This window comes from Astyanax mexicanus, chromosome 8 (genome assembly GCF_023375975.1).
Source record: "Astyanax mexicanus isolate ESR-SI-001 chromosome 8, AstMex3_surface, whole genome shotgun sequence".
Lineage (NCBI taxonomy): Eukaryota > Metazoa > Chordata > Actinopteri > Characiformes > Acestrorhamphidae > Astyanax > Astyanax mexicanus.
This window is the reverse complement of record NC_064415.1, coordinates 15,214,015-15,226,136: the sequence shown is the minus strand read 5'-3', so window position 1 is coordinate 15,226,136 and position 12,122 is coordinate 15,214,015. Positions and strand designations below refer to the sequence as shown.

Below are 12,122 nucleotides of genomic sequence, written 5' to 3'. Positions count from 1 at the left end.
TTCTGCCTCTGCTGCCGTCTCTCTCCTTTCTCTCCTTCCCTCGCACATTTCTTTGCTCTTTCCATCACTTTCTATCGTCTCTCATCTCACTCATGTCAGCAACAGCTTGTCAAAGACAATCAGCGTCTTTTCTTCATGCTCTCCGTCTCTCTCGCTTTCTCTCTGTATCATTTTCCTCCCCCTTTTTTCTTATATTTCCCTCCTCAAAAGTGGATTTTAAAGTCGCAGAATCCCGGCATGTGCTGTGGCTGTCAGACTCGGTCAAAGCTCAAAAGCTCTTATATAAGACTCAGCCCTCAGTCTCACTGTATACTGTACCATTTACAGCACTAGACTGCCTGTTTATAACTGTCGTAACTACTGTAGTCTCTGAAAAAATGAGAGTCTGGGCAGCACACGTTTTGAACAGGGTGTTACTGATGCTGATGGCCTCGGCTTGCTCTGTCACGGCCGCTGGCTCGTTTTACATGGGCTAAAAACAGTAACAGTCAAAAAAAATGATTGATGTGTCTGCTGGGGGGGTTATAGTAGTGTTGTTTTTCTGTTTTTCTGGGGTTTTTTTTTAAGTAGGCGTGGTCATTTTTGTTTGGGATCAAAACTCTACTGAATCACTGAGAAGTCATTTAGCTGTCTATTAAAACACAATGGAGAAAATAAAAATGTGCTCTTAAATTCTGTCAGGAATGCATACTTACACACATGAGCTTAACTCACTTAATTAGAATCCCCTTTTCTTGTATATCCACTCTGGGTGTGCCATATCGTATCGTACACAATCATATTGCCAACATTTTTCAATAGCGTGAACGATATTATACCCTGAAATATCTCGCCATATCACCCACCCCTAATTACATCATCAACATCAGGGCACTACTTTTTTTTACTGTTTTTAGCAAAAGAAAAAATTATACTGTTCACCATTTTATGTTACATTTTCCATTATATATCTAGTAGAGACCGATTATGATTTTATGATGTCAAATATGATTTATTTTACTTTAATCCTGGATATACAGTATGGAGATATTTGGAGTGCATTATTAGTATCATGACATTCTGGATCATTGGCTTCTGATAAAATTCTTGTTTTTTTTATATCTTAGTTAGGGATGTGCCATAAATATAACGTATGCAATAATACTTTTTAAATTTTTAATTTTGTTGCAGTAGTTTATTTTTAAAATAACCATTAAATATTGTGATATTATTTTAGGGCCATATCGCCCATTCCTAATATTCACTTTCCTCTTGTACACTTAGAGCATAAAGTTAATTTATTTACTCACATTTTATCAATTTGTTACTTTTTTTTTCTGAATACAAGGCAAATTTATTTAAATATTTTAGCTGGTGGATCCAACCATGATAAATCCTGCTTACACCTGATAACTTCATGCATCTTAACTAGTAATTATTAGAATAGAGTCCAAATAAAATTCACATGAAATGGACATTTTTAAACACGGTGTTTGAACTTATTCAACTTAACCAACAAATAGACTAGAATAGGGCTTTATGCGGCAGCAACAGATGAGCCGCAGTTCATAATTGTGTAGGGTAGGTGTCGCTTAAAGTGGCTAGTTAGTGAAAATACAAGGAGGGTGTTTCTAATAAAGTGGACAGTGAGCGTATGTGTGCAATGAATTAAGGTAATTTGGTGCTAATGAGTCTCTTGTTGTTGTGGCTGTGGTGTTTTGGTAACAGTAGAAATGGTTTGGTCCGTTATAATGAATCTGTTTAAGGTTTTATGGCTTTGACACCTGTGTCTAATTTAACACAGTTCAAACAACTGCGGTGGAGTTTCCTTATTGGGAAAGGTTTATGGAACGGGCCCCGTAGTGAGTTCTCCTGCACCTGTGTTTTGAGAAAGCAGTGCAGGAGTGATGCTATACCAAGATTTTTCCAATACTGACATCAGTGTTTTAATTATGTATAGACCTTTCAGGACTCATAGACTGAGCTGGTGTCTGTTGTTTCTTCTCTAAAAACTACTGAGTTTTTAAAATATCTGTTTAATATGGAAGCATTCATCTTTAAAATAAAAAAATATATATTGAAGTTTCCAATCATGCTCAAAGTACTCAAATACTTGACATACCTTGCATTACGACACTGTACTATACTTGTGTTAGACACAGATGGAACTTGGAACGTTCCACCTTGAACCCATCAGTTCAGAGGGCATATGAACACACAGGGACATATATAGTCACATATATGTGGAGTGGTGGGCAGCCTCATTGGGGAGCAGTGAGAGTTAAAGGCTATGCTCAACGGTGGCAGCCATATGTACAGATATGCCTTCTAAAGTAGCTGAATATTGTTGAGAGGAATTTTGGAACCTTTATGTTTATTAAGGATGTAACATTGAATGGATTTCCAGTAGAATAGAATTCTATGGAGCAGATAAACACATTGGCTTGTTGGTACTGTGCCCTCTGGAATGATGGTGCTCCATCCAGTACTTATGAGGTGAGTTGCAGAGGTAGGAATGAGGTAGGGCTGCAGTCAAATGCAGTCAAATCCTCATAGCAGTCGGGAGATTGCTGGTTCAAATCCTGGTAATGTAGCTTGCCATCAGCTGCCATAGCCCTGAGAGAGCACAATTGACCTTGCTTTCTCTTGGTGGGTAGATTGCACTTTTCCCCTTATAAACACTCCGAATGGTGATGTTGAGTAGCACTAGGTGTCTGTGAGCTGATGTATTAGAACTGAGTTTCTGCGCTTTCCTTCGAGTGCAGCAGCACATCATTACATTACATTACATTACATTACATTTGGCAGACGCTTTTGTCCAAAGCGACTTACAATATTGAAGTGCAAATAATAGATTGTAAGTCGCTTTGGACAAAAGCGTCTGCCAAATAGTTTAAACTATAGCATCAGCAATAGTTTAAAAAGAGGTGGTGGCTGACTTCACATGTGTTGGAGGAGGCATGTGCTAGGCTAGTCTTGACCCTCCTTGTGTTGTTGCATCATCTGCGATAGGGGATATACAGCTGACTGTATGAGAGGGACAATCAGCCTAGCTAAATTGGGAGAAAATATGAAAAAAAAAAATACATTTAAAAAAGCAGTACGCTTTCCCTTTCAGTTTTTCCAACAAAGTTGTCTATGAATTCTATCCACTCTTTTAAACATAAACCTAAAATAAACATTACAAGGCATTTTCAGTGAATCAGCAGGGATTACCTGGCTGTTTGCCTGTAGATGCTTATTTAACATTGTAATGTTCTGTATTACAGAAAGAAACAGAAAGGAAGTGTATACATTTTCTTAAATATTTACTTTATTTATGTAATCCCATATCCCTTTCTGTTCTCCACTTCAGAAATTCTCTTTTGATTATATCTTTCCACAAGCGTATATGTGTGTTTATGTGTATGTGTGTGTGTGTGTCCGTCCTGGTAGGCCTCTGGATGCCCTCACTCGTTTTTGCTCCCCTGCGTTCACACATTGAGCAGTTCATTGGCCAGTGAGATAGAAGGAGAGAATAAGTGTGAGGGTGAGGTAGAGAGAGAGAGAGAGAGAGAGTGGTGTGAAAGCCTGTTTCTTCACACTCCTCCAGCCCTTTTCACTGGCCGAGATGTTATTCTATAGCCCCTAGCTGCTCTGGAGAAAGGGGCGATTTATGATTTATCTCTAAATGGCAGCGAAAAAAAAAGGAGGAATTTCCCCTTGAGACTCCTTGATAGAGAGAGAAAGAGAGAAAAAAGAAAGTGTGAGAATGTGTGTGTGTGTGTGTGTGTGTGTGTGTGTGTAACAGAGAAAGAGAGAGCGAGCGAGAGAGAGAGAGCGAGGCGGTGAAAGTGTGCCTCACCTTTCATCCATCTCATTTCATTCTCCATATCTCCATCTCTCAGTAAATAAGAAGTGGGTTCATGCTTATATGAAGTCATTTCTCTCTCTCTCTCTCTCTCTCTCTCTCTCGCTCGCTCTCGCTCACCCACACACACACTCTTCCTCTCTCTATCATGCTCATTGAGGTGCAGACTGTGTTACCAAGGACATTCTGTCCTTTTCTGACAATCAGTAAGTCCTGGTCTGGCCCAGACTCACTTCAGAGCTTCTCGAGCCCACCTGTGGCTCTCCTGGGCCAGGTGCGGCGGGCTGCAGCTCATGTCTGGCCCACCCTGGCCCACTTCACTTTTTCTTTCCAGCCACTTCACTGACAAGGACTGTGTGTGTGTGTGTGAGTTAGAGTCCAGGGAGAATGCATTATGGTGTTAAATGTCCTCCAGAGAGGATGTAAATGAGGACATGTAGAGCTGGGCTATTTCTCACTGTGTGTGAGACTGAAATGCATGCCGCTCTGCAGCAGGATGACAGCAGGAATGAGGGCTGTGTCATCACAGCCAGAGAGAATAGAGTATAATACTGACTGCCTGTGGACACTGTGTACAGTTAGAGGGTGTGGAGGTGGACATTACAGTAAATCCAATATATGCACATAATATGGCATATACACTTTGACAGATCCGTCACCCCTTCTATAATGAATACATTTTGATACTTTGTTAAATTGCACCCATTGCTGCTGACACAGATGTGCAATTGCACACACACAGCTTGTTTAGTGAAGATTTTGGTGAATTGTTTCCATAGGATTTGGATAAAACCTTTGGCATAATGTCTAATATCTGGCATGAGCTGGAGGGGTATAAAGCCACCAGCATGTGGTCTCTGGATTGATGGTAACAAGCTATATTCAATACTTTTAAGATGAGTTGGGGAAGTAGATATGAGGCAATTTAATGTAATGTAATACTTAACAATGAATGCTATCAGATCTATCAAATCTAATAGGAAATCTAGTAGGATTTCCTAGAAAGTAGAGATATTTAATACAGAAAAATCAGGATAAACTCTTTTTAATACCGTTGATTTCAGAAGAAGCTGTACATGAACTGTTGTCCCAATACTTCTGTTTGTATAGCATAAAAATAATATTACCACCAAACAATAGATTTAGCTTTATTTGTCTTTATTCTGACATTATATTGAGTTTTCCATGCAAAAATAAACAAAAAAAATCCTGATTGATGCTTTTTTGTACAGTAATATATTCACCACATTCAGTCATTTACATTAGTACTTAATGTTTGTGTTTTAACAGTGGCATGCAGTTAATATAGTGGGTACCCCTCCTGCAACACCCCAGCAACCCCCCTGTTTTTTATTTTAGTTAATTTATGAAATATATGCTACCAATTTACAATAACTTTAATATATATATATTATGTAATGATTCACATGCACCTAATTTCACCCCTTTTCTGAAGGTTTAGAAGGGGCTTACTGCACACCACTGTGTTTTAATACACATGTAACATATTCCTCTTTGTTTTTCTCGTCCTCAGCTACATCAGATGGCACGCGCCAGGGTCTGGAGAGCATGAGAGGAGGAGTCTGCGCCACACAGGGCATGAAGGTGGTGCTGAAAGTGGGACAAAGTGAGTAGAGATAAACACACACTCACACACATGCGCACACACAGTCACAAACATTCACGGTCACTGGCAAGAACAAATACACAAGCGTCTGACCCAAACAGAAGATCAGATCCACAAGGCCTGGTTTCTGAAGCGCAGGAACGGATGCTGGACCAGAGCTGTAAACACTTCAGAACAGTTTTTAAATGTCCGTTACCACTCTGTGCATACACATACATGCGTGACCATTTACATATTTTTTTCCGTTGTCTCTGAAGAAGTGAAAAAATGTGTCTCAACCGCACACACAAACATTTTCTAGCTGTCTCCAGACCAGCCGGTTTCACAGTCGTTCAAAAGCACTCCTGTTTACAGGCAGGAGTGGAAAATACCATCGTTATCATACTGAAGTATTTGTGTTTTATTAGAGTATTACTGAAATGAAATATGTTCACACACAGTTTTACATTATTTTAACTTTAATGCATCTGTTTAAACTTACATTCACATTCATTTTAAGTCTTTTCAAAGTCTGTCTTTCAAAGGAAATTTTATTTTTCTCTCACCAATCAGTGAAGTTGCTTCGCACTGTACACTCGTACACTCCGGTGCTTAGCTAGCTGATATGAATTCATTATGTTTAATATCATTATATTTAATATTCGCCAATAGTTTTGGCATATCCTCCAGATCTTTATGCATAGTGGGCAGATTGTCTGGTATACAACCTTCCGATGAGCACAAAAGAGTCCAATAACCTCTCTTTATAATTTTTTTGTATTATATATAAAGTATTTTTGTTAAATTGTACAATACTCACATTTCATTTTGAGTACTTTATCTGTAGTTTTTACCCTCCTGTAGCATGCCAGCCACAACAGTAAACCCTGCAGCCACACACTCCACTGTGTGTTTAAAGTGTAGAGTGTTGTTGCTGGAATATTATCAAGCGTAGCGATCTCAGGACGAGCCACTCCGGCTGCGCTGCTATGTTGAGTGAAACCAAATTCCTCACCGCTTACAAAAGTACACACTAGAATAGCCTCTTTCTCTCTCCCACTTTCTCTCTCACTCTCTTCTCTCTTTCTCACTCTCTCTCTCTCTCTTTTCTGTCTGCCCGTGAGTCCCTTCTTCTGTTTCTTGCTTTTTGTTTTCTTCCGCGCTTTCTTCTGCATCCCGCCTGAATTCTCCATCGATATCTGATGTATTAGAATTGCATATTGTCTCAAAGTATTCCTTCCATCCCTCACTTTCTCTGTCTTTCTCTATTTCTTACTTTCTCTGTTTGTTTATCTGCTTTGCGGCTGAAAGGTCACGTCTGTTTTGTTTGTCATCTAAATAAAAGCTGCTTCGCCTGGTGCAGATTTTTGATGAGATAGACAGCGTGTGCACACACACACACACACACGCACGCAGACGCACGCACACACAGGGCCATGCCATGATGAGAAACAGAATAAACCCCACTGTAGAGCCCCATAAGCTGAGGAGGCCTGTGGGTGAACTGATTTGATTGGCTGAGTCACATTGGCCGGGCCTCCGTAAGCATTGCCTCCCTCAATCCTCAGATGATTACAGAGGGCTTGTGAAGAAGCTTTTCCAGTGTTGTGGGGAGCGTTCCAGTCTCACTGGGCTCTGCTTGTGGGTCAGACTGGTCAAATTTAGAACTTGCAAACAAACAACAAAAGATCTTTCATTGTTTCGTTTTTTTTTTTCCACAGGTCCTTATGGACTTCCCCCCAAGCCTGGCAAACCTGATCCGGCATCCCGCACCAACAGAAATCCAGGTAAAGCCTTCAGAGCATGATCGGCATGTACAGTGGCTTATGACCATTGAAAAGAACTTTAGATACACTATATATCCACATGTTTGTGAACACACCTTGCTTTGAATTAGTGCTGGGCGGTATAGCGTTTCATCCGCGGTGTGAACTTAAACCGGTATGCGTTTCTCTCATACCACCATACCGCTTGAGGGCGCTGCAGAGCGCCATGCTGAACAGAACCATCAAAGAAGAGAATCGAATGCTGGTCTAGCTCCATCCTGTAGAGAAATAAGAACACCTCCTGCTGTTGTTTCTATTGTAGGAGTGTTTTTATCACAGTAAAATAGAGCAGAAACTACAGCCCTTTTAAATATATTAATACTGTAGCTTAAAGGATGATTTGAATGGAGGAAGAAGAGAATTGTAGCTTATTTAAATACTGTAATGCCTTTAATGACTTCAGGAATAACAGTAATATAGTAAATGGATATTAAACTTGTATCTAACTTGTGCAATAGAACTTTTGAGAAATATATCTTTGAATACTTAAACATTGAGTATTTTAGGTTTGTTTTTAGTGTTTTAAGGAACTGTTTATTAAAATATTTAATTTTGTAAAGGGAGCTGTGTTAAATGTGTTAGCATATCTATTTTTAAGGTCTGTTGTTTATATTCTGTTTTTCTGATTTCTTTCTTAAGTCTGATTTCTTCACATATTGTGTCATTTTGTGGGACTAAGTAAACCTAATACTAATCAAAGCCTATGAACTTCTAACAGTACAGTAACTCACAAACCTATATTAAAGCCCAGTCATGCAAAAAAATTTAATAAATAATATCGTGATATACTGTGAAACCGTCAGAATCTTGAAAAATACTATGATATGCATTTTTGGCCATACTGCCCAGTACTATTGTAAATTAATTTATTGTAAATAAATAGGTTGCAGCCATTGCTGACACATTTGGTGTGTTGCACCAAAATGCACACACAGCTTGTCTCGACACTGTAGAGAAGAATTGCCAATAGAACAGTACTCGCTAAACTCTAGAGCAAGAATGTGCAAATATGTGCCTTTAAAGTAGAGGACAATTAAGCTCTGTAAATCCCATAGCATTGCACAAAGTACCCCTAAAGACCCTGTTTTGTATTTGGTGTGTTCCCGAGAGTCCTATTCCTATTCTATTGGCTGTTCTTCTCAACAGGGAGTCGACAGGCTCGATGCATTCGGCCACAGAGTGTAGCTCATAGCCTGCTGCTAAATAATGACGAGGTTGAGGTTGTGTAAAAATATGCAGACCCTTATTTTTATAACCCCTTTATATTATGAGGAATATAGCTCATCCCAAACGTAGCATAGATACAAATCAGAGCAGCAGAGCCCAAACATCTCGCAGACACAGAGAGAAAGATGGAGAAAGAAGCGACAGATGGTAAAAGAGAGAGAGAGTGAGAGAGAGGGGGACAGGGAGAAATGAACGGATCCTAGCGCTCGGGTCCCATTTGATATATTCTATCCCTCTGTTCCCTTTCTCTCTCTCTCTTTCTGTAACTCTCTTGCTCCCTGTCTTTCTCTCCATCTCGCCCTGGGAGTTTTCAGTGCCGGAGGCAGAGTAGGGTTTGATAATGGCCATCCTGGGAGGGGAAAGGGGCTGCAGGGAGGAGAGGGGAGCCATTTCAAAGAGTTATTATTGCCATTAGTTTGGCGCCCTGGTTTTTGTTGGTCCAGGGAGATGGAGAGGAGTTGGAGAGAGAAAAAGAGAGAGAGAGAGAGAAGGGAAGTGATTATTGCTCACTCTTTGTGTTAGTCATGGGTTTGTTCTGTCAAGAACTTCCATAACTGTGCTTTATCTTCTATTCTTTCCTCACACACACACACAGACACACACACACACACACACTCTCTCTCGTATTGGTTTTCACTACTTTTTCTCTCATGTATGGCTAAAGTCTCAGAGAATCGGACGGAGACAAAAAGAATGAATAAGAGGAGATGGGAGGGGGGTAAAGATTGATAAAGTGAGGGTGAAAAGGAAAATATTATGATAGAGAGAAGAGAAGTAAAAGAAGTGTAAATGGGAGAAGAGAGAGAAAAGGAATGAAAGAAAGGAAAGAAGGAGAGAGAAAAAAGAATGAGAATGAAAGAACAGCAGATGTAGAAAAAAAACATGATTAAGGAAGTTGAGGAATGAAATGAGAGGAAGAAAATGAAAAGACAAAATGAAAAGGAAATCAAAGCATGGGGAAATATGGAAAATAGAGAGAGAGAGAGCTGGAGCAGAAGAAAGAGTGAGAGAAAAACAGTATGATGGAGAGAAGTGAGCAAAAGAGAAGTAAATGATAAAGTAAAAGAATGTAGACAAAAGGACAAAGTAAATAGAAGGAGTGAATGTAATGAGAAAGAATGAGAGAGAGAGAGAGAGAGAGAGAGAGAGAGAAAGGAAATAAGAGGGCAGAGAAATTGTGGGAGATAGATAGATAGATAGATAGATAGATAGATAGATAGATAGATAGATAGATAGATAGATAGATAGATAGATAGATAGATAGATAGATAGATAGATAGATAGAGAGAATAGCAAAAGAGAAAGAATATGGGAAATGGAGATATAGAGAAAGATTGAAGAAGAGGTTTGAGCAGTGAGAGAGACAGGTTAAGAGTGTGAGAGTGTGAGTCTCTCTCTCTCTCTCTCTCTCTCTCTCTTTCGCTTAGTCAGATCAGTTTAGGGTGCTGGGAATGGAGGGTGGGTCATTATGAGCACAATAACAGAAATGGCCCCTGAGCCTCACAACGAGGAGAGGAGGAGAGGATGGAGAGAGATAGAAAGTGAGAGAGAGAGAGAGAGAGAGAGAGAGAGAGAGAACGAGGGGAATTGTGCACAGCATAATGATGTACCAATCGAGCGCGTCTGCAGACAGATCCCCTGTATTACTGACCAATTCCTCAGCCAGCTGGAGCTATTGCAGTCACACTGACTGATGCACACACACACTCACACACACACGCACATGTTTTTTATACCATGGCGAGACATGCATACAATCTAATCCAAGAGTTTGAGGCCCCTTGGCCAAATGGCATATTCTTTAATATTTTATCTACAGCCTCTGTAGTTAATCTAACATAAAGCACAATGTGTTCAGCAAATCCTAATGCATATTTACTCTCACATAACATAAAACATAACATACAATAATCAGACCTGAGGCATGTCACTGTTTGCTGTAATTATGAATCATTAGCAGAAAACAATTTCCAACATTATGGTGGGATTTGCTGTAACTGTTACCTGGATCCCAGCTAACAGGAGAACGTTATTAGAACAGTAGAACAATGTTTGGAAAAGGTCCCAGAAAGGTTAGCCTGTAATGTTACAGAAATAGCACTGCACGAATGTTCTGAAAACATGTGCCATGATAATCCTACACAGCTAAACAATTCAAACGCTAACATTATGGATACGTTAAATATAGCACTCCCACAAGTGACATTGGAGTGACACTAGCAAAGTGCTTAAAAACGGTCAAATAAACTTAACAGACTGAAAGTTCTAAGAACATTAATAACATTCAGAAAACATTCTACTTACCAGAAAGTGTTTGAATGGTAATCCCACCCATGGGATTGGTATGTGGTATTGGTATGGACAAAGTAGTTCAAATGTGATGCAGCATTCAGCTTTAAATTCACAAGTTCGCTAATTTCCCAGCAATCAATGCATCCCTAAAATACACTTATTCACTCACTTATTCAAGCTCTGGGTGCACAAAACACATCCTTTATTATTTGTGTGTTTGTGTTTCTATTTGTCAGCCATGCTTCTTATAACTTAACCATCCCTTCACTTAACCTCAGTAAAATATTTCAGAGTTTAAAGTTTAGGAAGTGATGCTGAAGCTTCTTATTATTCTGGTATTATCTGTACCAGTGTTAAATGGTGCAAAGCTATGCCTGCTAAGAATTTAACTACAGTCCTATTTTAAGTTGAAACTTTAGCTTTGTGCTGTGCTATAAGCACAGACAGATTTTTGCATTGTTTATATATTACAAATGTTATTTTAAAACAATCTATATCAGTTATAATAATTCCTACTCCACTAGTTCAAAAATGAACTTACTTCACTTTCAAAAGGTAATGAAAATAAAGTTCAGGGGAAATGTGGAGGTAAAGGTGAGCAGTGATGGTATAGTTACTTTGAAAAAGTAATCCGATTACTGATTACTGATTACTGATTACTCCTTTAAAAAGTAACTTAGTTACTTTATGGATTACTTGATTTTAAAAGTTACTTTACAAGTTACTTTATTAGTTACTTTCAGCAGCTGCAGACACCACCTCCTGCCGCCTTAACATAAACATTATAACCAGTTTTGCCAATACTCCCTTTATTGGAAAATGCATTTTTAACATCAACAATTTATCTCTATTAATTTGAACTATTTCCTAAAAAAATAAGTTTTTTTTTATAAAAATAAAAAAATTAACTTAACATAAATATTTTTTTAATAAAAAAATTAAATATGGTCTTTCTTGATTTTACTAAACATAAATACTTGTTTTTATAAAAAATATATAAAATAAAGAAAGTCTTTCTTGACCTGACATATTTAACACTGTAAAACTGAACATTGAACTTGTTGTTCTCTGCAGGGCAGCAAGGAGTGGTTTTATAAAACAGAACCGTGTATATGGTCTAGACCAGGGATCACATATTTGCAGACTGCGGTCCGGGTCCGGACCCAGACGTTGTCCAATACGGACCCATACCGGACCCAACTACTGAGAAGGATTTAATTCTGACAGTGTTCATTTAAAGCACCGGAACTTTTCTTGTCTTTACGGTATGTGCGCTCTGCGCCACAGTGAACTTCCAAACACGTGTGGTGTAAAATCTTCAAATGCTCTCCTCTGCCAATCA

General features: G+C 39.0%; 1 protein-coding gene across 1 annotated transcript in view; it reads left to right on the top strand.

Moving 5' to 3' along the window:
- The window catches only part of efnb3b (ephrin-B3b), a 121,887-nt gene that overhangs the window by 99,355 nt on the left and 10,410 nt on the right, over window positions 1–12,122 (top strand). The window contains exons 3-4 of the mRNA XM_015606052.3: window positions 5,364–5,456; window positions 7,157–7,222. Coding sequence (XP_015461538.1) covers window positions 5,364–5,456; window positions 7,157–7,222 — 159 coding nt within the window. The remainder of the gene's footprint in view (window positions 1–5,363; window positions 5,457–7,156; window positions 7,223–12,122) is intronic.